The following is a 27,429-nucleotide window of genomic DNA, read 5'->3' on the forward strand; positions in this document are numbered from 1 at the left end:
TCCAGTTTGTGTGAATGTTAATGTGGGTGTTGGTGATATTACTTATGTAGTTCCAGTTTGTGTGTATGTTAATGTGGGTGTTGGTGATAATACTTATGTAGTTCCAGTTCGGTATCAATGAAATTAAAAAAGAGTAATAATACTTATGTAGTTCCAGTTTGTGTGAATGTTAATGTGGGTGTTGGTGATATTACTTGTGTAGTTCCAGTTTGTGTGAATGTTAATGTGGATGTTGGTGATATTACTTATGTAGTTCCAGTTTATGTGAATGTTAATGTGGATGTTGGTGATATTACTTATGTAGTTCCAGTTTGTGTGAATGTTAATGTGGGTGTTGGTGATAATACTTACGTAGTTCCAGTTTGTGTGTATGTTAATGTGGGTGTTGGTGATATTACTTATGTAGTTCCAGTTTGTGTGAATGTTAATGTGGGTGTTGGTGATATTACTTGTGAAGTTCCAGTTTGTGTGAATGTTAATGTGGGTGTTGGTGATATTACTTATGTAGTTCCAGTTTGTGTGAATGTTAATGTGGGTGTTGGTGATAATAATAATGTAATTCCAGTTTGTGTGTTTTTGGCAATATGGATTCAACATTAATATCATATGCAAGATCAATGTAAAATTAAATGTGTATCTTGTAAGGATAAATATATTACATATTATACAATTTCAGACTTTTGTTCAGGTGAATACACAGTTTAATGAACAGTAAAGCTCATATATGCCTATGTGAAGTCAAGGTCAATATAATATTACTCATAATATTCATCAAAACAAAAAGTCTTTACTTGTTCTTTTACATGATTTAGAGAAAAAATTTAAATTCAGTTTGTTTCAAAATTGCAAAGATGTCATTTCAAATGCCTGATGCTAAGAATGTATCATTATATGTCATGTAAAAGTGAAAGACATCATGACCACATGACGTAAACATAGACCATGTAATGTGAAGAAATGTAACACCATTGTGCAATACAGGAATTATGGAATATTTTTGGTCTGGTTAGCTATTACAAAATTTCATGTGAAAGCAAGATCTGGGCCATAGCTTACAAACATTAGCCTATGCTGTGGATGTTTTGCATGTTTTAAAATATGAGTACCATATCACACATAACATCTTGCCACGTCGAAAGAAACATCAGGGCTTTATTTTACATAACATTGGTTTATACTATTGACACTGTGCATGTAGCATGCTACATTGTGACATAGTACTTTGCTACTTTAAAAACAACATCAGATTTGTATGTTCTGTAACATTAGCATATAGAAGTGATGTTGTGCTTGTAATAATGATTGAAAACCACATTGTGACATAACACCTTACTACATCAGAAATTAAGTAATTGTTGCCATAAAGTCTTTGCAGTTTTGTGACATGGAGAATCTCAGCCAGGTTTTTATCACTCCTTTCCAGCATTTAATACTTTTGTTCATAAATTTCTAGTCTGATAAAGATGCCAAATACAGTATGGTCAGATCAGTGCAACAGTTCATTGAGTTAGAAATACAGTGCTATGAAATGATTATCTTTTTAAAATATTTTCCTTGTGCCTTGGCATTTTTTTCTTGCTTTTTTAATGCTTTTGAAGTATAAAGTACTTCAATGAAATCCCCAGTCTGAAGGAAACTTGGTCTGTTTGTTACTTGAAATAGTATAGTAAGCACTAGGCCTTATGAATAGACCCAAGCAACTGTTTTAAACACATCTTAAACAGCTTTTATTCAAATTCCTAAAGGCCAGTCCAGCACATGTACTCAGTTTTTGTCTTGCCTGCTATAGTATAAGGGCATTCATTTTACTTGTGGTGGATTATTATGATTATTATTATTATCATTATCAGTATTATTATTATTATTATTTGATATTGCCAGCAGGGTCCAAAGATGGCTTCATAAAATTGTGGAAGACTGGTTCCGATTTCAAGTCATTAAAGCCAGTGATGAAGATACCAGTGGTAAGAAAATCAATAATACCTAAATTGGCAACATTTTTCACAAGCTTCTGTTTCTCCATCAAATACATTCCCCAATCACATTGGGGTCCCAAGTGGCCGAGTGGTCTAAAGCACTCTCCGTTATGGATCACTGCCATCTCACCTCTGTCTGCGTGGGTTCGAGTCTAGGATTCGACCAATGTGGGAATGTGAGAAAGCTTGCCAGTAGCTTCTCGTGGGTCGGTGGTTCTTCCCGGGGTTTTCCCAGGTTCTTCCTCCACCTTTAATACTGGCCACCATACATAGCCTATCGTGTGCTGAAAAATGGCGTTAAACCCAACAACAACAACAACATAAATCCCCAATCACATTAACATTAGGGGATATAAGTCTGCTACCATGTGAATCCAGCCCTACTAAAAGATGAAATCATCTTTTCTTGTCTGTCTCATAGACAAAGGACAATACTCTTGCCGTTTACCTCCCCTTGACCCCCTACCACTGGGGTGGCCTAGTGGTTAGAGCATCCGTCTCGGGTTTGATCCCTGGCCGAGTCATACCAGACTGGTTGGCCTGGTGTCAGGATAATGTGACTGATGGGACATCATGCTACATGTCTGCAACATGATGCCCCAGTGCTAGGCATCACTATAAACTGCCATACTGCAGACATCAAAGTGATATGACTGAAAAATTGTTAAAGCTACGTTAAAAATCAAAATCACACACGCCCCTTGACCCCACCAGGTGTTGCTAGTTTTTAAGCTTCACTGCTGTACTGATATAATGAACATTATAGCTCAAACAATCCAAGCCATCTTAGAGTTAAAATTGAACCATCCAACTTTAAATTGGGATTTATTGTGTTGGTCAGTCATTTGTCCATTTCTAGACCCAGAAGCTTGGGCTATGAAACAGCTCCAGCACCAAACTCACCACCACAAGACTAGGCACTTTTGTAACTCCCTCAACCTTGCCTCCTCTGGGTCCAACTTGATTCCTCTTAAAGGTCACAGTGGCTATTGTTTTAAGGGTGTGGGACTGACCAAGATGCATATAATCATCTAGGTTAATAATTGTGGCATAAAGTGCTGGAGAAATAAACTAGAAACACAAAAAAAATTACAAGCCTGTGAAACAGGAAAAATGGATGACTGTGACCTACTTTTGCAGTGAATGTGGAGGACGTATCAAGTTGTTAGTACAGCATGAAATATGGGTCACAGTGATTTACTTTTTTATGGGGTTTAACCTGCATACCCGTGCCGAGTTCCATGATTCTAGGTATAAAGCTGTAGGTATACAGGGTGCATAAAATGTCTACTTGGTCAGTATAATATAAAATATTGGTTACAGTGACCTTTTGTTTAAGAGTATGGTATTAATAGAGATGCGTACAGACTTATAATTTGATGATTCTAGCTTGAACAGAACTTTAGTAATAAAAGTGAGCCATGAAATATGGGTCACATTGACCTACTCTTGAGATGTAGAACTTATTAAAATGCATCTCCTCACCTAATTTGATGATTCAAGGTATAACAGTATCTGTACAAGATCCCAGAAACCAGAAGTAAAAATGTAACCAATAGATTTAGAATGATATCATATGTTGGAAAAGATGAAATGCCAAAATTTTAACAAAAATTTGAAGCAAAGTTTCAGAAATCTTGGCTGTTTCAGTACAAATGGTTACAACACAAAACCAGGACAGGAGGTATGCTGTTTAATATGTGCAAAAAAGTTGGGGAAAACAATTACCCTTTTATTTTGGGAATCTGCTGTGTGAATTTTAGAATGTAAATTCTTACATGACACAGTCACCAGATGCATTTTGGAGTAGAGGTATCCATGAGACAATACATGTAAACTGGAAAATTATACAAAATATCCATGAAAAATGGTTTCACAACTTTTTGAAGCTAGCTATGCATATTCCCCTTCAGACTGTATACAGCAAAGAACATTATTCAAACAGATAAAGAACAGATTAAGCTCAGAAACAGTCAACCAATAGAGAGTAAACAGAGTTGTGCAGGAAGAAAAAGACGAGTAATTTAGTGTTTTGGGTAAATAATGAACTGCAGCAATCCTGCTCGTTACTTTTTGGATGAAAAGGAGAAGAGATCCCCCTTAGATAAAATCCAGGCGGCATAGCTACAATTGCTCTTGTCCATTTCATAGATTGACTTAAAAAATGTCTTTATATCTCAGCAACATTTAGCATTATGTATAATCTTCAGACACGTGTGAAGTCCAGTTACTATACAACTGTGCTTTTTGTTCTTTCAGATGTTTTTTTTCTGTTCATTCTTTCAGAATGGTTTTGTGAATTGTCTCCAGTTCTCCAAGGATGGGTCATTCTTAGTGGCAGGAGTGGGTCAGGAACACAGACTGGGAAGATGGTGGAAACTAAAACATGCCAAGAACTCTTTAGTTATTATCCAGTTGAAACAGAAATCAGAAACTTAAATCAAACCAAAATTCTAGTGAAGTGATTTTTTATTTATACTTTTGATAAGTGTTAAATAAAAATGCACAGATCATTAGATAAATAACAAGATCATTATATATGTACTATGTATACTTTATTCATTGCTCATGGAATAAAAGAATTGTTAATATTTTGGCTTCATTACTGCTTTATTTATCTCATCTTCACTGGCTTATAAGACATGGGTTCTCCTTTTCTTATGCTGTTGTTAATAGTGTTAAGATTTGTCTCACCCTATCCTATCTGTGGGCTTCATTGGTTCACTTCATACAAGACCTGCTTTGTACTCGCACTGAAGATGGCATGCAGAATCAATGAGATGCATGCTTTATCATTTGACCTAAACTGCTTGCAGTTCTGACGAGATGAGATAGTAGATCTTGCGATGGCCTTTGCTTTCATTGCCACAAACAGGCTTCTTTTCATGGGGAATCAGACTATCATAGTGAAATACCCGTCTACTGTGGACACTTCATCTCAAGGCCATCCACAGAACCCCATGTAAGTTCTGAATTTTTACATACGAAGGACTGAGCAAGTACATAGAGGGAGTTAGCACCTCTTCCTATGGGAAAAGATGACATATCAGCACAGGTACTTCTGTCCTGGATGAAATGGGTTATTTGTTTTGCATATCAGAAAACAATTCCAAATTAAATGAATTTGCTACACATTTCAGCTCAAGAAGTTAGGGGAGTTGCCACAAGCATTGCATTTGAATAAAACTGTTACATAACTGACATTTATCCATGCTGTGGGATGAAGGTCGGAGTCCACTTGGTTCATCTTTATCACAGAGATCCTTCATCCCAAAAGACTCAGCTTGACAAGGTGGGACCTATATCCATGACACAACAGGTTACTTTCCTGGGTTATCTGACAGCTTCATAAGGACACAGCTTCACAACATCCATTGGAAAACTTTCAAACCTGCTCCCCAGTAGATGGAGTCTGTTCTCCAGTCGGGTTATCTAGAAGCAGTCTCACCTTAGGGGACTGGGGATGGCTTCACTGGGGTAGGAGAATGTAACTCCTTCAACCTCTTACCAATTCTGCTAAGGTATTACGATTGGGTAACATATTTTTTTGAAGAAACCAATTTTTTTATAGCAAATATATTTTTCTTCAATAATACTTACCCAATCATAGTACACATACACCTCAGCTCCTTAATTTAATCGATATAGAATGTGCCTCCTGCTCCAGTAGTAACTGAAGCATTCCTTGCATTATGAAGAGAGCACTCACTGCCATCTAGGTGGGCAGATAACTTTTTGCTTTTTAGCCACACTATATTAGCTTTGGAAGGCTGAGTTTGTGAGGTAGAAATAGTTTTTAAATTTAGTTCTCTGAGTAATTTATTAACAGCAACATGTTTGTGAATTTTACAAAGGCAATTTGACTAAAAATACATAAATATTTTTTCGTGCTTGCAAATTATGCAGAACAACATAGTTTTTAACATTTAGTCCAACACTGTCGGTGTAATGGTTCTGCTATGAGCAGAGTCCATGTTGTATGATAATGTGTTTGTTAAATATAAACTATGGTTGTCTTATTAGATCATGCCTTCTGGAGCAGGAGACTGGCCTTATAAAAGGGTTCGCCTTTCAAAAGGAGACTAACACAGATATGAGAAAATACATATAAACTAAAAACGAACTAATTTTAAAACATCATTTTCTCTTTTAAAATTATGTTATGAAATTAAGGAGATAAAACTTGTAATTTTTAAATAAATTATGAAAAACCATCAATCACAGACCTGCTAACCCTAACAAGACCTCAGTAAAGAGTTTTTTATATTTGTTTAAGACTATCTATTACCCAGCTTGAAAACATGCATTTATAAGTCCAGAAGTGTGATTCAAGAGTGATGGTAAACATTGTGTTAAACTAAAAGGTTGGTAATTATAGTTTTCAAAAACAACAGTTCCAAACACTGTGGAATTCAACAGCTTGCTCTCTCTCATCTTCACGTAATCCTTAATAAATATTTAAATTACACATGAGCCATGGTGATGGAAATCATCTTTCCTGCCATTTCAAATTCATACATAATGTCCAACTGTTGCTCTTTCTGCACTTCTACCCAAGAACCTAAATATTCTTCTGTACTATTAAAACTTTTAAAGAGGTTTATTGTCCCATTTGTCCTGAAAATGTATTGCCATGTCCTTTTTAGAAAATAAGCAACAGCTTGATCATGTTGACATTTTGTATCGGAAAATATTTGCAGTTCAAAGCATCTGAAGTAGTCCTGTAAAGTTAGTCTTGTTCCCTGACCAACTCCACTGAATCTAACATGAAACCTGGATCCAAATCAGATACAGACAAACCAGTACCTAAATTTTTCCACAATCTTAGTTTGGTAATATGTACTTTTACTCCGTAACATATTTCAAGGGTTTATTTCAGTAAGACCTAGGGCACAATTTTAAGTATTGTGAGGTCTGCAATCATGTTTCAAAACCACTTAAGAACCTTGCAACAACAAAAAAGTCATGGTAATAATAACTCTTCAAGTCAAGGTTACAATATTGTAGATATTTATCCATTCCATTTTCACACTGCTGCAGCATGTATATTCAATGTTTCAAGTTAATCTTTCTGACATCAGATTTTTCAGCAATGATCATACAACTCTTTGTTTGATCTAATTGCTTTCACTTTTCCTTCCAAAGTGAGAATATGTGAAGACACTGTTTATCTGCAACAATTTATTTCTCTTTTGGCAACCATACCACTCTCAAAACTAAACTGTAGCTATTACAGTAAATTCTTGTGTCTGCCCAACTATTACATAATGTTCTGTGTTTCCCAAGGAAGTGACCTTGTCAGGTGATTGACTTGTTATAGTAATATCCTTTCAAATACCCTCTAATGTACATCTCATAATCTAAAGGAGAGAAGTTATAATGGCTAATATGCCAGACATTGCACCTACCCAAGATGAACAATACCATGCTTCCCAGCAGTCATCTTTTTTTTAATCTTGATGATTATTGGTAGTATTAATAGCCTATAATTTTCATGGTAATAAATCCTGAAAGCCAAAGAACATAGCAGTAAGGATAAAATCCGATTACCTACCTCTACGAGTTAAAGTTCAGAACTTTATTGACATGTTAGAAAATACTGAATGTGATGAATTTGGATGTAAACAAATTTTCATGAAATTTCCATCTGTAAACATCGATATGTATCTGCCTGCAAGGGGTAAATTTGACATTTTATGCACTAATGTGCTGGCTGCCTAAGATGGGTGGCTTTCCAAGAGGGGTTACTTTTGAAAAGAAACTCTGGTACCAAAAGAAGTGGCTGGTTTCTGGGACCTTTCAAGACGTGGGACATTGAATGCAATGAGCTGACTGTATTTGATCACTGGGAGAACACTCGCGGACTGATGGAGCCATTTGATCAAATACATCCTGAACTTGATTCAAAACGGTGTGATTAACATGTTGATGATTAAGATTCAATCTTGTACTGCAAGCTTTTCTGTTATGGTGGTTATAAAATACCCCAAATGAATTTAACATGCAATTCATTTTAAACCAGAAAGTAAAATAACCAATTTATTAAATTGACCTGGTAAGACGAAGTATTCAGCAAACATTTATTTTTCAACATTTCTAAAGAAATTTAGATATACATTTGGCAACAGAAATTAACATGGTCATGGCTTTACAAACTTGGGATACAATCATGTTCATGATCAGTGCAACAAATAAACCCAAGACATGTCATACAAAAGACATATGATGCTGCTTTTAAAAATATGTACAAAATTCCTTGTTGTACCAAAATTGCATAATTATCTAACCTGAATAAAATGTCAAAATGCCGCGTTTACAGTAAGGTTTCATGTATGTAAAATTTGTGAAAAGACGTCTTATATGCAGTAATTTCTTTCAGATGTGGGCATCATTTGTTTGTTTTGTGAAAAAGATGACATTTTCATTTGCATGTAAAAATGTGTTGTTCATTAAAGGAGCCTTATCTGTTTATTAAAGGATTGTTGATGTTTGGATATATAAATTCAGGGTTTTTAGAAAAAATTATATCTGTAAATATTGGTACACAAAAAATGTATTGAATTCACAGCACCTCATTGTTTCCATGTTCTTGTTATCACCACGCTCACTAATGTAATTCATTAGTTTTTCATATATCTTTCTTCCCATACAACAACAGAATATGCAAACACATTTACAATGAAACAATCTGGGTTGTTCAAAAGGGCAAGTTTTATTCAATTTGCATTTGCGCTGGTAGGAGAGAAGGCATCTGCAGATTAAGATAGGGAATTCACAAATCCCAACAGATAAGCAACCCAGAGGCTTGTCACATAAAATCTGCAGTTCAACTAGCCCTACAGCTGTGATTAATCCTCTCATCTGTAAACCATACACTCATTACAGTGGTACCTCTCAGAGGACTGGTGCCACAAGGTGTGTAAATCCCACATTGTATAACTACCATTCAATAGGTCTTTCATTGCCTAAAACCGGTTCTTCCACTTATTAGTAACAAATATGTAATGAAAGTAGCATGCAAACCTTTTTAATAAAAAAATGGACAATGATACCCAAAAAGCTATCATTGGCATTTCACTTGTTTTTCTTCTCTCTCTCTTTCTCACACACACACACATTTAATGAGATAGTTCTTGTTTTGACATGTAAATTTACAAAATCTAAAGGAATCAAAAATGTGTCAGTATAATGTACTAAAACCTCTACAAACAACAAACCCTTCTGGGATTGTCTTTTCACTGATATTAATTCAATTACTGTTTCTTTCAATACAGCAACATCATTTTTTATTACAATTAAATTTCATTAATGTGAACATTTAGGTACTGCAGATACATGTGTTGCATCTTGGAAAATCATCAGATTGTAAGTACTACCACTGCTGGTTTATTTAAAACATGCTTCTTCCTTAATGAGATGCTCTATACTTCAAACTTCTGAAGTTCAGACCCCATTATACAAGAAAGTCGGCTTTTATGAAAGAATGTTTGACCATTGTTGTAAGTCATTTTGCAGGAGTTGGTGTCTGGAATTACATGGTATCAAAGAGTCACTATCTCTTTACTGGCGATTCTTGTAACTATAGCATCCAGTAGGGAGCAAACTTCCAGTTCTTCATCACGAATTTTGTATATCTGAAATGCCAAAGTGAGAAGATATGGCATTTAATTTAATTTTCATTTACAAAGAGAAACCTTATGTCTAATGCTGGAGTGGAGCAGGGTAAAATGTATTTAACCATTGATACTGTGGATTTCATTGTTAACAATGTTGATCCATAGCAGCATGGACCAGTAGATCAGGCTATATACTGTTCCCTCACTATAAAGCACCTCAGTATAAAACAGTAACTCATATAAGACGAGCATAGTCATGGATTCTATTAAACTACTGGATGATTTTCCATATAATGTACCTGATACAAGGTAATATCACCCACATCAGGGGCATCAAACCTTTTTTTGTGGGAAGCCAAAACAAAAAATGTTTAAGGTTGCTGGTGACAGGATAAAGAACAGTTGAATAATTCAAAATGAAAACCTAACACAATTATTACATGACAATAACATTTTTATCACATGGCTATAATAATAATAATGTTAAATATGAGTCACATATTGTGGTAGATATGTAAAACATCAAAAAGCAATACAGAAAAATGGAATACGTATTTATTAAAATGCATTTTTTTAAAAGGATGGCCTAAATGGTTGTTGTTGTTGTGGGGTTTAACGCCATTTTTCAGCACACGATAGGCTATACATGGCGGCCAGTATTAATGGTGAAGGAAGAACCCGGGAAAACCCCGGAAAGAACCACTGACCCTCGAGAAGCTACTGGCAAGCTTTCCTAAATGGTCATGGGCCATACAATGTAAAGGACTGTACTGCATGTGGCCAGTGGGCTGTCGGTTGAACATGTCTGACCTACATCATGGCACAATTTTATGGCTAACCTGGTCACTGTTTTAGTGACGGACTACTGTATGATGCCAAGACATTCCTATTAACATTTTCCATGCCCTTCATCATGTGACTGTTTCCAAAACTATGGGAATCCCCAGTCTGTTACCCCCTTTAGTAAAATTGGCCTTTCCCAAAAGTAAGACATGAACAGCTAAAACTGTTGTTATTGTTCTTCACCAGTATGAGGATTCAAGCTTTTAATCTACTCAGAATATAGTACTTTTATGCTAATGAGCCTCAAACTGTACCATTCAACAGTACATGCAGAAGTTTAAATGACAGCATGCTGGGAAGCAGGGATGCTAAACTCCAATATAAATGTCCAAACATCAAAATGAAATATATGGACAGTTGTGTATGGGCAACACTATATATATCCTTCATAAAATATATAGATGGAGAATAAAAAAAGGCAAACTATACCTTTTTGATGGCACTGGTATCTGCTTTGGACTGGAGGTCACTTAGTGGAAGTTGTCTCCCTTTGATAAGCTGCTGTAAAGCATTAAGTTTACTATTATCTTGATCATCTACTATCACCACCAGAATGCACTTGTCCTCATCCCCAAGACCAAACTTTCGGAAAGAATCAGAGATCTGAAATTATAAACTTTAGTCTTTGCAATGGAATAAAACAAAATCGAAGCCAAAACTAGCAATGTTCTGCATTATGCCTCAAATAATTACCTGCCTAATTACCTATAACCAGAAGTTTCTAAGTGGATTGATAATATCTGCAATGATTATTCTTTTCTTTGGTTTTATTGATGGTCTGATGTCAGCTATATTTGAATGTTAAATTTGAACACTGTATTGATATGATGTGTATGTAGCAAATCATGCTAATTTGTTTCCCAGAGGATAATATTCCCAAAACGGTGTTTGGATCGAAACAGTGCGTGCTTAGTTATTCCACATGAAGAATTATTTTCATAATGTATGGATTGGCTGAGATGGAATTGTTCTAAAGAGGAGGAATATCTGAGACCTCCAAGCAATTATAAAAAAAACATGACACAAGGTTTCTTTCTGTATCCACAGGAAGAAAACAACTCTATATTAATTTTATTTTCAACTCTATATTAATTTTATTTTCAAGAACATTCTTTTCTAGTGGTTTCACTTAGTCATAAAAATGTCATCTGATTTATATACTTTGTTTATGTGATTTTTTATCAGTTTGGGAAATAAAACTCTTTCATGCCAAAAATAAAAACTAAGAAGATTCTTCTTTGATGAAACTTCAAAAGCGTTCTTAAAACTCAACTATTCTGACTGCAAGAACAGACTTAAAGACCTAATAATGTTTCCTTACCTTAAATATTTTCAGCATGTTTTCTGTTTTCTAATTTCATGGTGGGTTTTTGTTGTTGTAATCATATCATTATATTGGTGCTGTCCAATGTTGTAAAGCGCTTAGAGCTTCTAAAGATTAGGTGCTATACAAAGTCATTATTATTATTTATTATTATTATTATTATTATTGTTATTATTATTATTATTATTTGTCTCTCTTCTCAAAGATGGACAAGCAGATTTTCTGGTATGTATAGATGGTAATTTACCTTTATCTGTATCTATGTATTTTACAAGAAACTGTGTAATACAGTTGCCAATTCCAAGTAGCATTTTGAAGGCAACATGTCTGGCTCCCCTTGCTTTATGGAGAATAATTTTCTACAGTAGTGTGTCAATTTGATGTTGACATTACTGTCTGGCATACTGGTACAGGCTGTTATGAACCAGTAATCAGACATTCTGGTTGTTTATGTTGTAGAATTTCATTTCACAGATGGATCTGAATGATAGCGGTGATATTGGACAGAACACAGACTGAAACTGTTCATTCAGTATGTTCACCTTTGTTTTTCTTGTATGTGTATGCAGTATTCAAAACTGACACTAATCTTAGAGCATTAAATTTGCATGCAGATCACTAAAATCCCTGCCCTAACAAATCTGTTTGATCAGGAAAAATATAAGTGAGGGACAAACGTAAGATGAAAAATGGTCTTGTGTCAGATGTATCTTATAAAACACTGGATGATAGTACTGGATGATATTACCTTTCAGAGTATTGCTCTGGCGGCCCAGTGGTGAGAGCATCCACCTCAGATGTGGGAGGTCGCGGGTTCAAACCCCAGCCAAGTCATATCAAAGACTTATAATTAATGGTACTAAAAGCTGCCTCACTAGGTGCTCAGCATTAAGAGGTTAGTGTTAGGATTGGTCAGCCTGATGTCAGGATAATGTGACTGGGTGGGACATCATACTAAATATATGTGGCATGATGCCACAGTGCTAGACATCACAGTAAACTGCCACACTGCAGAGATTGTAGCAACAAGACTGAATTGTTTTAAAGCTACATTAAAATACCATATCACAGACACACACCCCTTTCAAAGTTAATTGATCTGTTGACTGTGCTCAGTACTTACCAAACTCCTGCATCTAACAAAATACAATGAAAGGTCATGGTGGAAATGCCATGTGTTCTTCCAGGCATCAAAGTAAATAAGCATGCTAGTTGTCAAAACAGTTGCCACATAAGCAGAACTAGCTTGGTACCCTGACCCAATGCACCAATTTAACTCCTAAGTATACACATGATGTAGAGTGTCTAACTAGTGCCAAAACATAGCCAATCAGATTTTTTTATGGCTAACTCAACACAAATAATGCAGAATTATATAGAATAACAGTTTTATTTTTAGATCCATTGTTGGTAATCATTCAGTGCTTTGTGAGATGACAACTGGAAAGTTTAATAACTGAAATATGATGCAGAAAGGGATTCAATGTGCACATTCAGCACCGAGTATACAGAGAAATACAAAAATGACGAATCAGTGACATTTAGGCAAGATAAGTCAAAATGTTTTTATAGGGATCAGAGAAAAATCCTGCTTTCAAGTCCTGTGTATGTAATAATGTTCGTCTTCAGGGAAATCACTCCAATTAAATCCTGCTTAGAATCACTTGAAATAAAAAATAATTTTTGTTGGATAAATTTCTGGGACATGGTTCTGTCAGGATGTTTTGGGCTGGTCAAGCTTCTATCCTCTTTGTCACTGATTCCAAGTACAAATATGTCTTATATTTTTTTTCTTCATATGCCTGTCATCATTGTTTTCGAATATAATATTTCAACTTTGTGAATCCATTGTTGATCTTCTGATTTCCAAATGTTCTGGTATTTTTCATATACTAGTAGTCTACCTCACTTCTATCACAGCCTATGTAGTGTGCAATTGATCCAGGGGAGACGACTTTGGTCCTAGCTTGCCTGAAGATATGCTGATTTTTTTTTCACTACATAGGGCTGTTGTAAAGTTCTCTTCCTGAAGCTCTCCATTACTCATCATCTCACAAGTCCATCACAGCAGCTCATGATAATAGTATGTTATGATTTTTTTAGTTCCAATTAACTTTCTTGCATGGCGTACTTGTGTGGCTGATTTTGGTTTTTTTAAATGCATATGAATTCCTGGGACTGTTGATGTTTTATTAATGAGAGTGGGATTGGCTGAAGAAAAGATCAAAGATATTTCTGACCTATATTGGAAACAAATAATGTATTCAAATATCATGGAATTTTCTACAGAAAGCTGGATATTTTGAGCCTGACTTATTACTTAGGTTGGTTCAATCAAGATTTGGTAAGTCAAATTCTCCCAATAACTAGCTGTGGTGATTCATTTTAGATGGAAGTTCATCACAGCTTGTAGGATCATACACATATGATGTGAACCAAACCCTATCATTGATGGTTTAAAACATGAAAACATCATTGCCCAATTTTAGTCTGAAAATCTCATTAACACGAATTTCTGGTTTTAACCAAGTTTCAGTTCCTGCTAAAATATCTAGCTTTGAGAATTCATTCAGGTTTTCAAGTTTGTTTACTAATCACTGACTGGAAGATTAAAACTTTGTTTCAAAAGGTGGTGAATTCCCATAGCATTTTACTTTTGGTTTAATTTGAGGTGCAGTCACATCTGGCATGCTGGGAAGAGGCAATTTACTTGTGCTGTGGTTCTAAACCTATTGAATGTTAGATTTCTAAACGAGCTGCTGAATCAGTTTGTACATCTGCTTTAGTGCACTGCCATGAACACCTGGATATGCCAAGTTCATACAGGCTCGAATTAATATTTTCACACATTATTCCAATAGTTTATTTTTGTGCATATGACAGTATTAGCTGTTGGAAATATTTTGTTAGTGACCTAATTCTAAGTTAAACCACTGGTATGTTGACAAAAATGATTACCATATTTACTAGTCATATTAGTAGGACATATATTAAGGTACTTACATTTTTGGATGGTGATAAACAGAATAAGATCTCAGAGTGGACTGTCTTGGTTGTCATTCTTTCGTGCTTTTGGTTATGTACAGCTCTAGTTGCAGCTACTATCACCTGGAATTTATCCAAAATCTGCAAAATAAATTATTTATTTTTTTAACCATTATGAAAATAATTTTCTGTTTTCTTGCTTTTCAAACAGTTTGTAGATTGGAAAATTAAATAACCTCATATGGATGGGATGTATACCAGTTTCCAGTTCTCCCCTCCCTCTTCTAATGAAATGCTGAGGGTACATAGAAATACCAAAATGCACCAGCATTGAAAATTGTGCTTTTTGGTGACAGTTTCATTATATACCACAACTTTGATTTGAACATAAATATCTGGATTATTAAAGGCATAGCATACATTAGTTTAAAGTTAAAGCTATTAAGTTCAAAGTTTGGACAGAAATGAAACAAGCAATGTATGCTGCTGTTTTTAAATAGCTATTTGTCAAATTATGAATGAAATTTAATTATATGCTTAAACATTTCATAAAACACCTTTAAAACAATAATAATCTAGCAAAATAAATATACTCCAGTGTATATAATGTACATGTGTATTTGTTGATATAAAAAAAATTAATGATTTCTTATACTGATTATTATATTCTGATTATTAATTTAAATTTTTTTTATTTCAGGTTCTCTGAAGCATGAAGTTTGTGCAAAGCAGTAAGTAAAACTGCTGACCAGTGTAAGTGTAGCTATCACTGTAATGTGTAAGTGTAACTATCAGGAATTATGACCCAGCAACTATTTTAATTGTCTAAATACAAGGATACATGCAAAAATGGTATCTCAAATCATTTAATTCAGTCTTTACATCACCACAAAAACTGTACATGATTTGGAGTAGTTACATTGTCCATTGTCTGGATGCAGTTGGCATAGATAATATGACTATATTGGCATGTTTCTTTTGCTGCACTTAGGGCATATATAAGTACCATATCAGAATATGAATGTATGACAATGGCATCATGAACCAGTTGTGAATAAATACTTGTCATGATTCTATTATCTGAAAACAAGCCATGTAAACAACGGTCACTGTTTTTCATCGTATGTTATTTTGCTTTAAGTCATGACAAGAGTCATCATCAACCTAACAGTTTGTTTTTTAAATATGCAACGAACAAGACAGTGACTTAAAGGTAATTAAAAGATGGCATGGAAAACAATATAAGTACTTCATATGGTACTGACCTTTAACCCATCTAAATAATGTGAGTAACGACATTTGTATAATCTTGTCATACTGTACACTGACAGTTCTAAATCAAAGCACCAAATTATCTTGAGGTAAATGTGTAAGAATAATTGCCGTCTTTAAAATATTTCAAATTTGCTTTGATGTTGGGACAAAGAGGGTAAATTAAATGCAGTCATTATACATAATGACCCTAAAAGTATTGTACGATAAAATTTTTTTTTATTCAATTATGTTATCATTAATATTGATTTAATAATTATCAATTAAAACGTATGAGATCAATTAGGAATGGATTACTTAAATATATTCATTAAACCTAATATACCAAAAATACTGTAATATAAATTATGCGGGTGCATAGAAACACCGGAACGCACCGAAACGCCGGAACACAGTAGAGTAGAAACACCGGAACGCACATCAGTTATATCGTATATATACCATATCGTATATTAGTGGTGTATGTATAATTCATATTTGTGACATTTAACAGTAGTTATATAATAAATTAATATGTAATTTCTTTTCTGCAAGTGATGCAACATTAAACTAAAAAGAAGCTGGAAACTGCGCATTTTGGCGACAGTTCTTATAGTAACAAAATTTAATATTAACAGTGTGTAATGCAATTTATACATGAGTTTAATGCTTCAGCTCTTAATAATAAAAACATATTAATATTGATTTAATATTAATTTCTTAAGTTGATTATTATGTTGTGGTTTTTACTTATTAATTTTTTTTATTATCTTAAGTTCCAAGATGTGTGAGAATTGTGCAACCCAGCATGCAAAACAGCTGTATAGTTTGAGTGTAACTATCATGAATTATGCGTGCAAATGGTCTAAATGCAAAGAAACATGTGAGATTGACGTGTCAATTCATTTCCGTCATTCGTTGACCTTTTTTAAACCTCTTCTGCTATTTGAAGTGTATGGGATAGTGGTAGAAATGGGTTTAATAAACAAAGACAAGATTTGGATCATATTTCAAAATGTATTTGTTACATATAACACACAAATGTTTCAAAATTAATATACAAATAAGGCTTGCCCACTCAGAAATAAAATAATATTAAACGCAGCAACAACATGAATAAACACATACCAAGTTATATCAGTTATATTGATAAGACTTTGGCCTCAGCATACAGCCTCATTGCCAAAAAATGTATGAATTGTTGCGCAGTTTTACCTGATGAGCAGCATTAGCCAACATGGTGGCATATATATATATATATATATATATATATATATATATATATATATATATATATATACAGGGATCGTCCTGGGCTTCGCCAATGTCGCAAATTGCGATTTTTTTTCCTTATTGGCGACAAAAATATCCCATCTGGCGATTCTTTTGGCGACAGACTTTTTGGTTATTTAATTTGTACATACAATCATAGATTTGGACTGGATAAATTAAAAGGGAGAACGAAAGGAAGCCACAAACTTGACTAAGCAATGCATTGGAATCAATCCGTTACACAAACAATCCTTTGTTTGTATTGACAACCCCATCTTTACAGGGCATTGTTACATCATAATCTGCTTATGCTGACATCTGGGCTGAGTACTGTATGCTGTGATACAGTCAATCATGCTACCGAACTATACCTACAACTGACTGACTTCTGAAGACGCGAATAGAACAGATACAATTAATTGAATGGCTAAATCTTCTGTTGGTTTTTTTTTTTTTTTTTACATATACCAGTACAATAGTCTTGCTGAACCTTCATAGAAAACTGATAACCTTTGAAGTACCGACTACTGTGTATAAATACAAAGCAATGGAAAAATCTCAATCACAATTATGTCTGTCGCCAGTGCAGCATTTTACTCATTGATCTTTTCGTTTTGCCATCAATCCGTGTTACGGCTGCTGAGACTTAAACTCCGAAACAAGAAATAGCACAAAAAAAAACAACAACCAGTTTTGCATAATTAATAATAATTATTTATTTCTCAAAATACAAGAGTGAAAGAATCTCTAAATTGGGTGTAAATTTATGCTTATATATACGGTCCAATATTGCCAGGTGTTGACTCGTGTAAGTTTCATTCGTGGGAATGGAGATCCTATTTTGTTTGTCGAGAAAATTTATACAGCATTCAGTGATCATTCTTAGGATTTAGGAAGCAATTCACTACAAGCTTTGTGAAGCTAGCCATAAGGGGGGGGGGGCTGCTGATAGACTACTGGTGTCACCTGTCAGTGCTGTGGACTGTGAACGTGGATTCAGTAAGATGAACCTCATAAAAACTGACATCAGAAATAAACTCTGCATCTCATCTCTCGAGAATTTCATGAGAATCAGCATGTACAGATGTGAAAAATTAGACTTTGAAACTGCATTCAACAAGTGGGCAGCCCTAAAATTGCGACGGATCTTATTGTAACACTTTGTAACATTTTGTTAATGCTTGTTGTAATTAAAGAATTAAGTAACCCATCTTTTGTAATTTTCATTGCCTGTTACATTAATAGACTAAATTAACACTTGGAAAAATGTATACTACTTGTTCTGGCGACACTTTTTGAAAATTGGCGACAAAATATTGAGGTTGGCGATTTTTTTGGCGACAGCTTTTTAAAAGCCAGGACCATCCCTGTATATATATATATATATATATATATAACATTCACTAAAATATACAAAGTAATTAACACGTTGCCATGCTATATATTCCAAAGGACAATTTACTAGTTTATACCTGTTTATATACAAAGCATCACATAACCTACCATCAATTTATGATATAATTCCTATTAACTTGAAAACTGATACAAATATGAACAAGAAAAGCGGACATGCAAAGATACTAGTTTCACAGCAATCAAACATCAGATTGTTATTTCATATAACACACAAATGTTTCAAAATTAATATACAAATAAGGCTTGCCCACTCAGAAATAAAGTAATATTAAATGTAGCAACAACAGGAATAAACATGCTATTTACTCGTCTTAGTCTTTTGTTTCGTCACTGTTCGTTCGTTTATTTTTTGTTTTCTTTGTCCTGGTTTCTTTCCACGTGTCCTCGGAGCCACAATTTTGAATGTCCGTCAGATGATGTCATGTATTTAAGCAATATAATTATGTAACAATTGTATTAGACACTATTAATAGTAAATGTTCAAAACTTCAAAATTTTCATCTATGGTATATATGATATTGCATTCCGGTGTTTGTACTCTACTGCGTTCCGGTGTTTCTATGCACCGAAATTATGCATATATGTACCTATATTTTCGCACAACTAGACTAGTTTCACTTTATTTTCATTATATTCATTCATTCTAAATCCATCCACTCAACTTTATAACTGATATCAAATTATCAAAGTTATGAATTATACAAACACAACCAATGATAAAGTATATATCAGTGAAGTGCGTTTCGGTATTTTCAATATGATCCGTTGTTTCTACACACCGAAATGCTAATCCATGAAAACATGGAAATATGCAGGTCTCATTCAATAACAATGAAACCCATTCTTTTGAACATTTTCCTTGAAAGCATGCCTGCTCATACTATTAAAGGTCGGACCCATAATGTTAAACTATGCAAGTTTAATCATAATTTTTAACCTAGTCGTGTTTTGGAGACGACACCTTTTCTCGAAATCACATTATACGTTTTCTGCTGCAAGAAAAGATCTTCAAAGCATCTTATTTATATACCAGTATGGGCTTTAACAATGAAGCCTCAATTGCTCCATCAATTATACATTTTCTGATTTCCTTCGAGTTCTCTAATTCATCATAAAGGACCATTGTTATAGAAGAATCGGCGTACAATTGGTTTGTAATATGTTCCGTCATCTTGTATTTCAAGAGTTATTTCCCTTGCGTTGGATGATATTATCAAACTAAGCTTGCCAGTTGAGACGGAATTTACTTGACTTACTACGCTCGTTTGTGTTTAGTTTGTGTGTGTGATTTGGATTTTTAACGTAGCTTTAACAATTTTTCAGTCAAAAAAGCTACAATGTCTGCATTGTGGCAGTATATAGTAATGTCTAGCACTTGGGCATCATGCCGTAGACATGTAGTATTATGTCCCACCCAATCACATTATCCTGACATCAGGCTGACCAGTCCTAATACTAACTTCTTAATGCTGAGCGCCAAGCGAGACAGCTGTTAGTACCGTTTTTTTAAAAAATAAATCTTTGGTATGACTCATCCGGGGTTCGAACCCGCGACCTCCTGTATCTTAAACGGACGCTCTAACCACTTGGCCACCGGAGCAGTCAGCAAGAGAAGATAACATCCCTCACAACGATAATTTTGTTATACATTTATCTATCTTGTAAAATGTTTGTCAAATTGCCTAAAGGTTATGAAGACAACCAGTAGATTACAATAGATTATAATAGTGATGTATTTTTTTTAACCTTTATTCTGCCACTGTAGGCTTAGTATTCTCCGTTAACTTTTCAATGGCAATACAATTTAAAGAGATAAAATTCGGTTTATGAATTTCAACTGTACAAAAATTTATATTTAAAAAAAATAAAAATGATGTTGCCACTTACATAGCTTCTGACACCCTGCCACTTGAAGGTCGAATTATGAGCATTACGCCGTTGTGATGGGAAGTTCACAAGTCGTCCTTTCGGTAATAAGTCATTACAATGTTTAATCGAAGTCAAGCAAGGGTCATTGTTATTGCCAGAATGCGTCAATACTTGAATCTGAAAAGATGCAGCATGAAATCAGAATGCTCGAGTCATAACAAGCACTTAGAGAATCTATTCTGTTTATAACTCAAAGACATACAGGCAAAACGCACCAGTCACCGGACTCATCTTGGCTCATAGTTAGAATAAAACTTCTCAGCAGAGTTGTTTGATGGCAAAATAAAGAGAATGCTAAAGTATTCACTAGCTTGTGCAAGGACTGATGGTAGTATCTATGTACATTTCTGCTCACTAAATTGGCTAGAGAAAAAAAGACAAAGGGGGAAATATCATATAACCAAGCGAACTTGAATTAAATAAAGCGTATGCATCCCACACAACCCACCCTTGCCACCTCTTGTAGTCAAACCGCCTGGACATGAGAATACTTTCACATAAAAACTGGCAATTTCGATCATAACTTCGGTCCAATTGAGATTATGATCATAAAGTTAGGCATTATTTAATAATTTATATATGTACATAGCTGCCAAATGTTAGTGATATTTAGACCTGCACGTTGTTCTCCGCCTATTTTCTGACATTATTTGTTGGTCTGTGTGATATTGCGATTGTCATGGTATGATTTTTCGTAGTCCGAGTTTCCTCTGACCCTTGTCGCCCTATTTTTGATATTTGGATATTTATGTTAGGTTTAGGGTCAGAGTCCACTCCCTATCGAAAAGCGGCATGTGGTAGCCGCGTACTAGCCGGCCCAGCAAACGTGAACAACCTTTCATCGAGATATACCTGCATGAAATAGATAAGAATATGGTTTATTTTCTGAAAAATCGTGAGCATAATATTCGTCGTGTCTTAAATCAGCTGAAACATGAGACAAAGTACGTCGTTGCTGAAATAAACAAATTTCAAAGTTGTTGTAAATAGAATTTGGGCATATTATATAGAAGTCACTTAATGATTGTAAATAAATATAATGCACACTTAATTCTCAACATATTTATTCGACACCCCAACATAAATGTCCAAATATCAAAAATGAGGTGGCAAGGGTCAGAGGAAACTCGGACTAGATTTTTCGTTATGCAGTTTGAGGACGAATTGAAATCTTTTTGCTCTGAAAGATTTATGACCACGGAGCCAAACTTTGAGTTTTTGAATAGAAAAAAAAATACAATGTTAAGGAGACGCTTAATTGCAACATTCTATCAGACGTTGATCTGCAGGTGTGTGCGTAATTCTCTCTCTCTCTCTGTTATATAGATTGCTTGTTTGAGATTATGAATAATTTAAGTTTAAAAAAGGTACAGTATGTCAACCATCTTATATAGATTCAAAAGATGTAAACATAACCTGAAATGTGTGTAATATGATTTCGAGTGTTCATGGTTCGTCTTAGTCATAAAGATTTTTTGTGGTTTATTTTTTAAAGATAACTAAATCAAAATTTCCATACATGTAATGCTCTTACAAAGAAGCGTATGAAATTTAATTTATGAAAATATATCTGAAATTGTATTTTTATGAATTTTTTCAAGCAGCGTCGACTTACTACTGTTTAACAGTTAATTATTTTTGTCAAAAAGTGGTACCATACCAACAATTTTTGTTATTAGTAGAGGCATCAAAACCAAATTGGGCACCTTCGTAAAGATTATTCAACTGTTAATAAAACGCTTTTTTAAATTTTTTGACCAAAATAGACTTTTTTTGTTACTTTTTATATATTATAATTATAGCAATAGTTTAACAGCTTTTTTGGTTAGTTTGGGGCAAATGAGCTAGAGACACAAAATTGTGATATGGAGAGATAACCACATGAATGTTGCTTCACACAGACGTTTACTGAAGGAATATTTCATTAACAGGGCCTGTAGTCAAACAGTGAAAAAATATTTGAACTGCCATTGTTTCAAAAGCCACAATATTAGTACTTAAAAATGCATGAAAAAAGCAAGGAAGTGGTGTGCAAGACATGGAAACATTTTCCAGTGTTTTTCTTTTTTACACTGTCTCCCTCTTATCTGACAAAAGTTGTCATTTCATACTAAGCGTGTCATTGTACTAGACCAGCAAGTTGTTCTCCACCTTTTCTTCTTTTTTTTTGACTGGCGGCACCAGTCAAACCAAAAAACAAATGGTGGAGAACAACTTACTGGTCTAGTCATTGTACCAGAAATGCAATATTCAGTAAAATCTGTAAATAGATTTTCATCTATTTACAGCGGGATACATAAGTAAGGCATCTTTTCTGTTCAGCAAGTGTGACAGCTACCAGCCATGTTAAATACTCTTTTCATTTAAATATATCCACACACCAAAAGTCAAAAGGAAATTTTCTATGACACTGCTAGGGCTTCCCCTGCATTTTTAAAAAAAATTTAAACAATAATGTAAATGGAGAATGTTCACACCTTATGTCAGACACAAAGTCAAGTTAGGTTAGTTTTTCCATGCTGGTTAATCAAGGATGATCTGATTAGAAATACCTTAGGAAAATTGTTACATGCAACAAGGTTTGATATTGCTATGATATGTCTAAATATGGATGATGGGCAATAAAAGGACTTAAATTAGCTGTCATACTTGGCAAATACTTTTCTAAACTAGTGTCATAGAATGGGTCAGTTTGCAAACAAATTATAATATTATCTCACAAAATTTACCATTTGAATCGTAATTTGAATGTTTAAAGGTCACAGTACACATTATTTTATGCCTAGCATTTCTTACAAGTATAATGGTTACAAAATTATGTGTCATTTACTTACTGATCAGATTCATTCTGAGACATGCTGAATTTTGACCAGTATTTGTGAATGGATGTATGGTTCTGCAATCCGGAAGGTAACGTGAGGTGGTGGAGCTGATAGAGGCATGGAAGGGAGTTGGTTTTTTTTTTTCTTGACCCATTTTGTTCATTGAGATTTTTAATTCATAATAAAAGAATATTTACAATTTTAGGTAGCAGCTATAATCTGCAGACTGTGTAGCCTACACTTCATCAGAACTTAAAATCAGCTAAAAAGTGAGTAATTATGAACAGACCCTACTGAAAAGAATTTAGAGTGGTTATCCTTTCCTTCACTATTGAATATTCAAATGTTATTAAGAAGCATTTGTTAAGGTGGCGCTCTACAGTTTTGTATTTTGCATAGGGTTAGGATTTTAAAGAAAAAGAATTTCCCTGGCTTTCCTCACTGGTTATACTGGCTATTTAAAAAAGACCTTGTATATCTTAGGTATAATGCAAAGAACCTTTAATTCCCTTTATTTTGGTGTATGATTGATGGGTGTACTATGGGTTATAGAGTATATAGCTTGGCCTTACTTTAGATGTGCACCTTTCAAAAAAGTGCTAGCTCTACTTGGTCATTTTCACTTCCTGAACTTCAGAAGTAAATTGTATAAAAAAGAGCTGATAATTTTTTTTGCATTTTATATATTTGGTAATTCATTCATTGCACTTTCAGAAGCTGGTATTGTCTAGTCTGGCAAAATTCATTTTCCCTATTTTAATAGCTGCTATGTATAGTGTACTTTAGACTAATTCAGGCTGATTTTTTAACACAAGGGAGCAGTCATTTTAGTTAGTAGTGTGCTTAAATCATGTAAAATTTCCAAAAGTACAATATTCAAAAGAAATATCATCCACATCACATTAATGTAGCATAGAGGTATGCCAACATTCTCTCCACTGTGCATGTTTTAAATGCGAACTACTTCATCTTACGTAAGTCACTCTGTCAAAAGTACATATTAACTGGTGAGCGCCCCCTAAAGAAACTTATAAAGTCGGTGTCCAAAACAACAAATTTCTCAGGTGGCTGCCATCTTTAAAATATCAACTTCCAGTTTGCAACAAAAACAACCCCTCAATTGCAATCAAAAGAAGTTCAAACACACTATGGCCATTACACAAAAATCCTTAAAGGTATATATTGTTTATTGATTGCGCTTCAGAACTATGCTAATATTAAATCAGTGCAAAAGCAAATATCATGGAATTCAAGTTTCTGAAATGTACAAAGCAATTGTAATCCTAAGTTCCAGTACATTTTGGAACTTAATGTGACTGTACTATGAGTTTAATGTATGAAGAGTTTATATTGGATGTTAATTTTAAACAACCAATGAAAATAAACATATGAAACAGTGTAATAGAACACCATGAAAGGCTTGTCAGTGTGGACATGAAAGTGAGGCTGTTTCTTGCCTTGTTGTTCCATGCTAACGTACTTCGTGTCACATATTATGTTTTGGTGCTACCAAAACAAAAATATAATGTGATATGATTTACTTTGTATAACTAGAATCGTCTTACCCTTTCTTTTATTATGGAAGTTATCTAACCTATCTCTGCTTATATTTAGGTTTTTCTTTCTCTTGAAATATTTGTCTTTTCTGTTTTGGGAGATAATTATGGATGATGTTGTGCGTTTGAGTATATGACATACATTTAAAAATAATGTAGCATTTATTGCAACAAGGAAAAGTAATTTACCATCAAGAACAAGCCCTTCAGGTTAAGTAGAAGCAAGAAAAACTTGTGCATGGGTTACATTTAGCAGCTGCTTGACTCGGAACAAGGAATTAACAAACCCAAATAGTTATATCAACTAACTTGATCAGGCTTTTTTATTAAAAAAATCAAAAAATGGATTTTGTACATTATAGCATATGCATTACCTCTTTAAAATATCTATACTATTACTTTTAATTTCAGACATAGAGAATTCAAAATGGGACACTATTGGTACATGTATGGAGAAATCCTTGTGATAATTGCCATGGTAGCTCACTTGCTTTTGTGCCCATACACTAAAGTTGAGGAAAGCTTCAACACACAGGCTATACATGACCTCTTGTATCACAGACTGGATGTAGCAAAGGTAATTAAAAGATACAAGATAGATGAAGGGTTGAACCTCCTGCAATGAACTGCTGAACATATAATTGAAATGAGCAAAATCTCCAGTGGGAATTAAAATTTTCAGCTGTTGATTCATTTTAATAAATACATTGTACAGTCACATCTGTCAATCATGTTCATAAATGGGAAAAAGCAAAACTAGTCTTTGTAAACAGTTTCACCTTTCAGAATTGGTTTTCAGTGCTCAGATAAAAAAATTTGTTAGCTACAAACCTGCAGCTGGTGACTTTTAAAAATTCACAAATCCTGACTCAAATTCCATATACTCTAAATTGCCTTATATTTTCCAAAACATATTATTGTTCACACAATATTATGACTGCTATATTTCATATATTTAAGGATTACAACAAAATGATGATATATTGCCTTGTGTGCTTTCTTCAGATCTTAAAATATTTCACATAAAGCATTGTTTCCCTCCGGGTCCTGAGGTCAGCCACTGTCTAACAGCTCTGTCATTGTCCTCCTTAGTCCATGGATCAGTAGTGTTTGTGTTCATTAGCATCTGAAGTGTGTCTTGCTTTGTATCTCTCTACTCTTTTGATGTTCCTTATAGGTGCTGCTTAATATGTTTAACCAGTGTTGCATTACACTAGTGTAAGTGTAAGGAAAGGAAAGCTCGGATATTCATTAAACTTTAACTTGAAACATCTTGAACTATGCAATATCAATGACCATAAATATATCAAAATACTTACTCAGATGTTTCCACTAAATACTTTTTTAGGTGGTCTTTCCTTTTTATCTCACCTGCACCAAAGGATGCTTAATTTTTAAGCAGAAATGCAAAAGCCTCAATGGACCATTTTGATCCCTTTATTCCATATAATACCTCAAGAAACATCCCTCATTTGGCATAAACTCTTCAGATTAAAACACTAAAGTAAGCAACAGCTTGTTATGATTACAACAATAAAGTAATCAGTTAACAGCTTGTTATGATTACAACAATAAAGTAATCAGTTAACAGCTTGTTATGTTTACAACAATAAAGTAATCAGTTTACAGCTTGTTATGATTACAACAATAAAGTAATCAGTTAACAGCTTGTTATGTTTACGACAATAAAGTAATCAGTTACAGCTTGTTATGATTACAACAATAAAGTAATCAGTTAAGAGCTTGTTGTGATTACAACAGTAAAGTAATCAGTTACAGCTTGTTATGATTACAACAATAAAGTAATCAGTAACAGCTTGTTATGATTACAACAATAAAGTAATCAGTTACAGCTTGTTGTGATTACAGCAATAAAGTAATCAGTTAACAGCTTGTTATGATTACAACAGTAAAGTAATCAGTTAACAGCTTGTTGTGATTACAGCAATAAAGTAATCAGTTAACAGCTTGTTGTGATTACAGCAATAAAGTAATCAGTTAACAGCTTGTTATGATTACAACAGTAAAGTAATCAGTTAACAGCTTGTTGTGATTACAGCAATACAGTAATCAGTTAACAGCTTGTTGTGATTACAACAGTAAAGTAATCAGTTAACAGCTTGTTGTGATTACAGCAATAAAGTAATCAGTTAACAGCTTGTTATGATTACAACAGTAAAGTAATCAGTTAACAGCTTGTTGTGATTACAGCAATAAAGTAATCAGTTAACAGCTTGTTGTGATTACAACAGTAAAGTAATCAGTTAACAGCTTGTTATGATTACAACAGTAAAGTAATCAGTTAACAGCTTGTTGTGATTACAACAATAAAGTAATCAGTTAACAGCTTGTTGTGATTACAACAGTAAAGTAATCAGTTAACAGCTTGTTGTGATTACAACAATAAAGTAATCAGTTAACAGCTTGTTATGATTACAA

The 27,429-nt window shown here is 34.0% G+C and overlaps 3 protein-coding genes across 7 annotated transcripts in view; 2 read left to right on the plus strand and 1 right to left on the minus strand.

Annotated features, from left to right (window-relative positions):
• Nucleotides 1-4,567, plus strand: part of LOC149771381 (U3 small nucleolar RNA-interacting protein 2-like) — a 61,856-nt gene extending 57,289 nt beyond the window's left edge. The window contains exons 13-14 of one of the 2 annotated variants that reach the window (XM_089948526.1): nucleotides 1,882-1,964; nucleotides 4,263-4,567. In XM_089948526.1, the coding sequence (XP_089804652.1) occupies nucleotides 1,882-1,964; nucleotides 4,263-4,415 (236 nt within the window). In that variant the 3' untranslated portion in view covers nucleotides 4,416-4,567. The remainder of the gene's footprint in view (nucleotides 1-1,881; nucleotides 1,965-4,262) is intronic. The other variant, XM_089948527.1, reaches the window with a different exon arrangement.
• A 3,475-nt stretch (nucleotides 4,568-8,042) lies between these two features.
• LOC149771382 (EKC/KEOPS complex subunit TPRKB-like) lies at nucleotides 8,043-19,879 on the minus strand. Its single transcript, XM_089948528.1, has 4 exons — nucleotides 19,714-19,879; nucleotides 14,763-14,885; nucleotides 10,865-11,038; nucleotides 8,043-9,610 (listed from the first exon to the last, which is right to left on the minus strand). Exons 1-4 carry the CDS (start codon nucleotides 19,852-19,854, stop codon nucleotides 9,518-9,520), a joined length of 531 nt encoding a protein of 176 aa, XP_089804654.1. The 5' UTR covers nucleotides 19,855-19,879; the 3' UTR covers nucleotides 8,043-9,517.
• Nucleotides 19,880-21,845: 1,966 nt separating this feature from the next.
• Nucleotides 21,846-27,429, plus strand: part of LOC149771383 (dol-P-Man:Man(7)GlcNAc(2)-PP-Dol alpha-1,6-mannosyltransferase-like) — a 35,381-nt gene continuing 29,797 nt past the window's right edge. Inside the window, exons 1-3 of one of the 4 annotated variants that reach the window (XM_089948524.1) lie at nucleotides 21,869-21,901; nucleotides 23,640-23,703; nucleotides 25,402-25,567. In XM_089948524.1, the coding sequence (XP_089804650.1) occupies nucleotides 25,418-25,567 (150 nt within the window). In that variant the 5' untranslated portion in view covers nucleotides 21,869-21,901; nucleotides 23,640-23,703; nucleotides 25,402-25,417. Of the gene's footprint in view, nucleotides 21,980-23,639; nucleotides 23,704-25,401; nucleotides 25,568-27,429 lie in introns of all 4 variants that reach the window. The other 3 variants (XM_089948523.1, XM_089948521.1, XM_089948525.1) reach the window with 3 other exon arrangements.

This window comes from Sinohyriopsis cumingii, unplaced genomic scaffold (assembly GCF_028554795.1).
Source record: "Sinohyriopsis cumingii isolate HCF-2022 unplaced genomic scaffold, ASM2855479v2 utg001887l, whole genome shotgun sequence".
NCBI lineage: Eukaryota > Metazoa > Mollusca > Bivalvia > Unionida > Unionidae > Sinohyriopsis > Sinohyriopsis cumingii.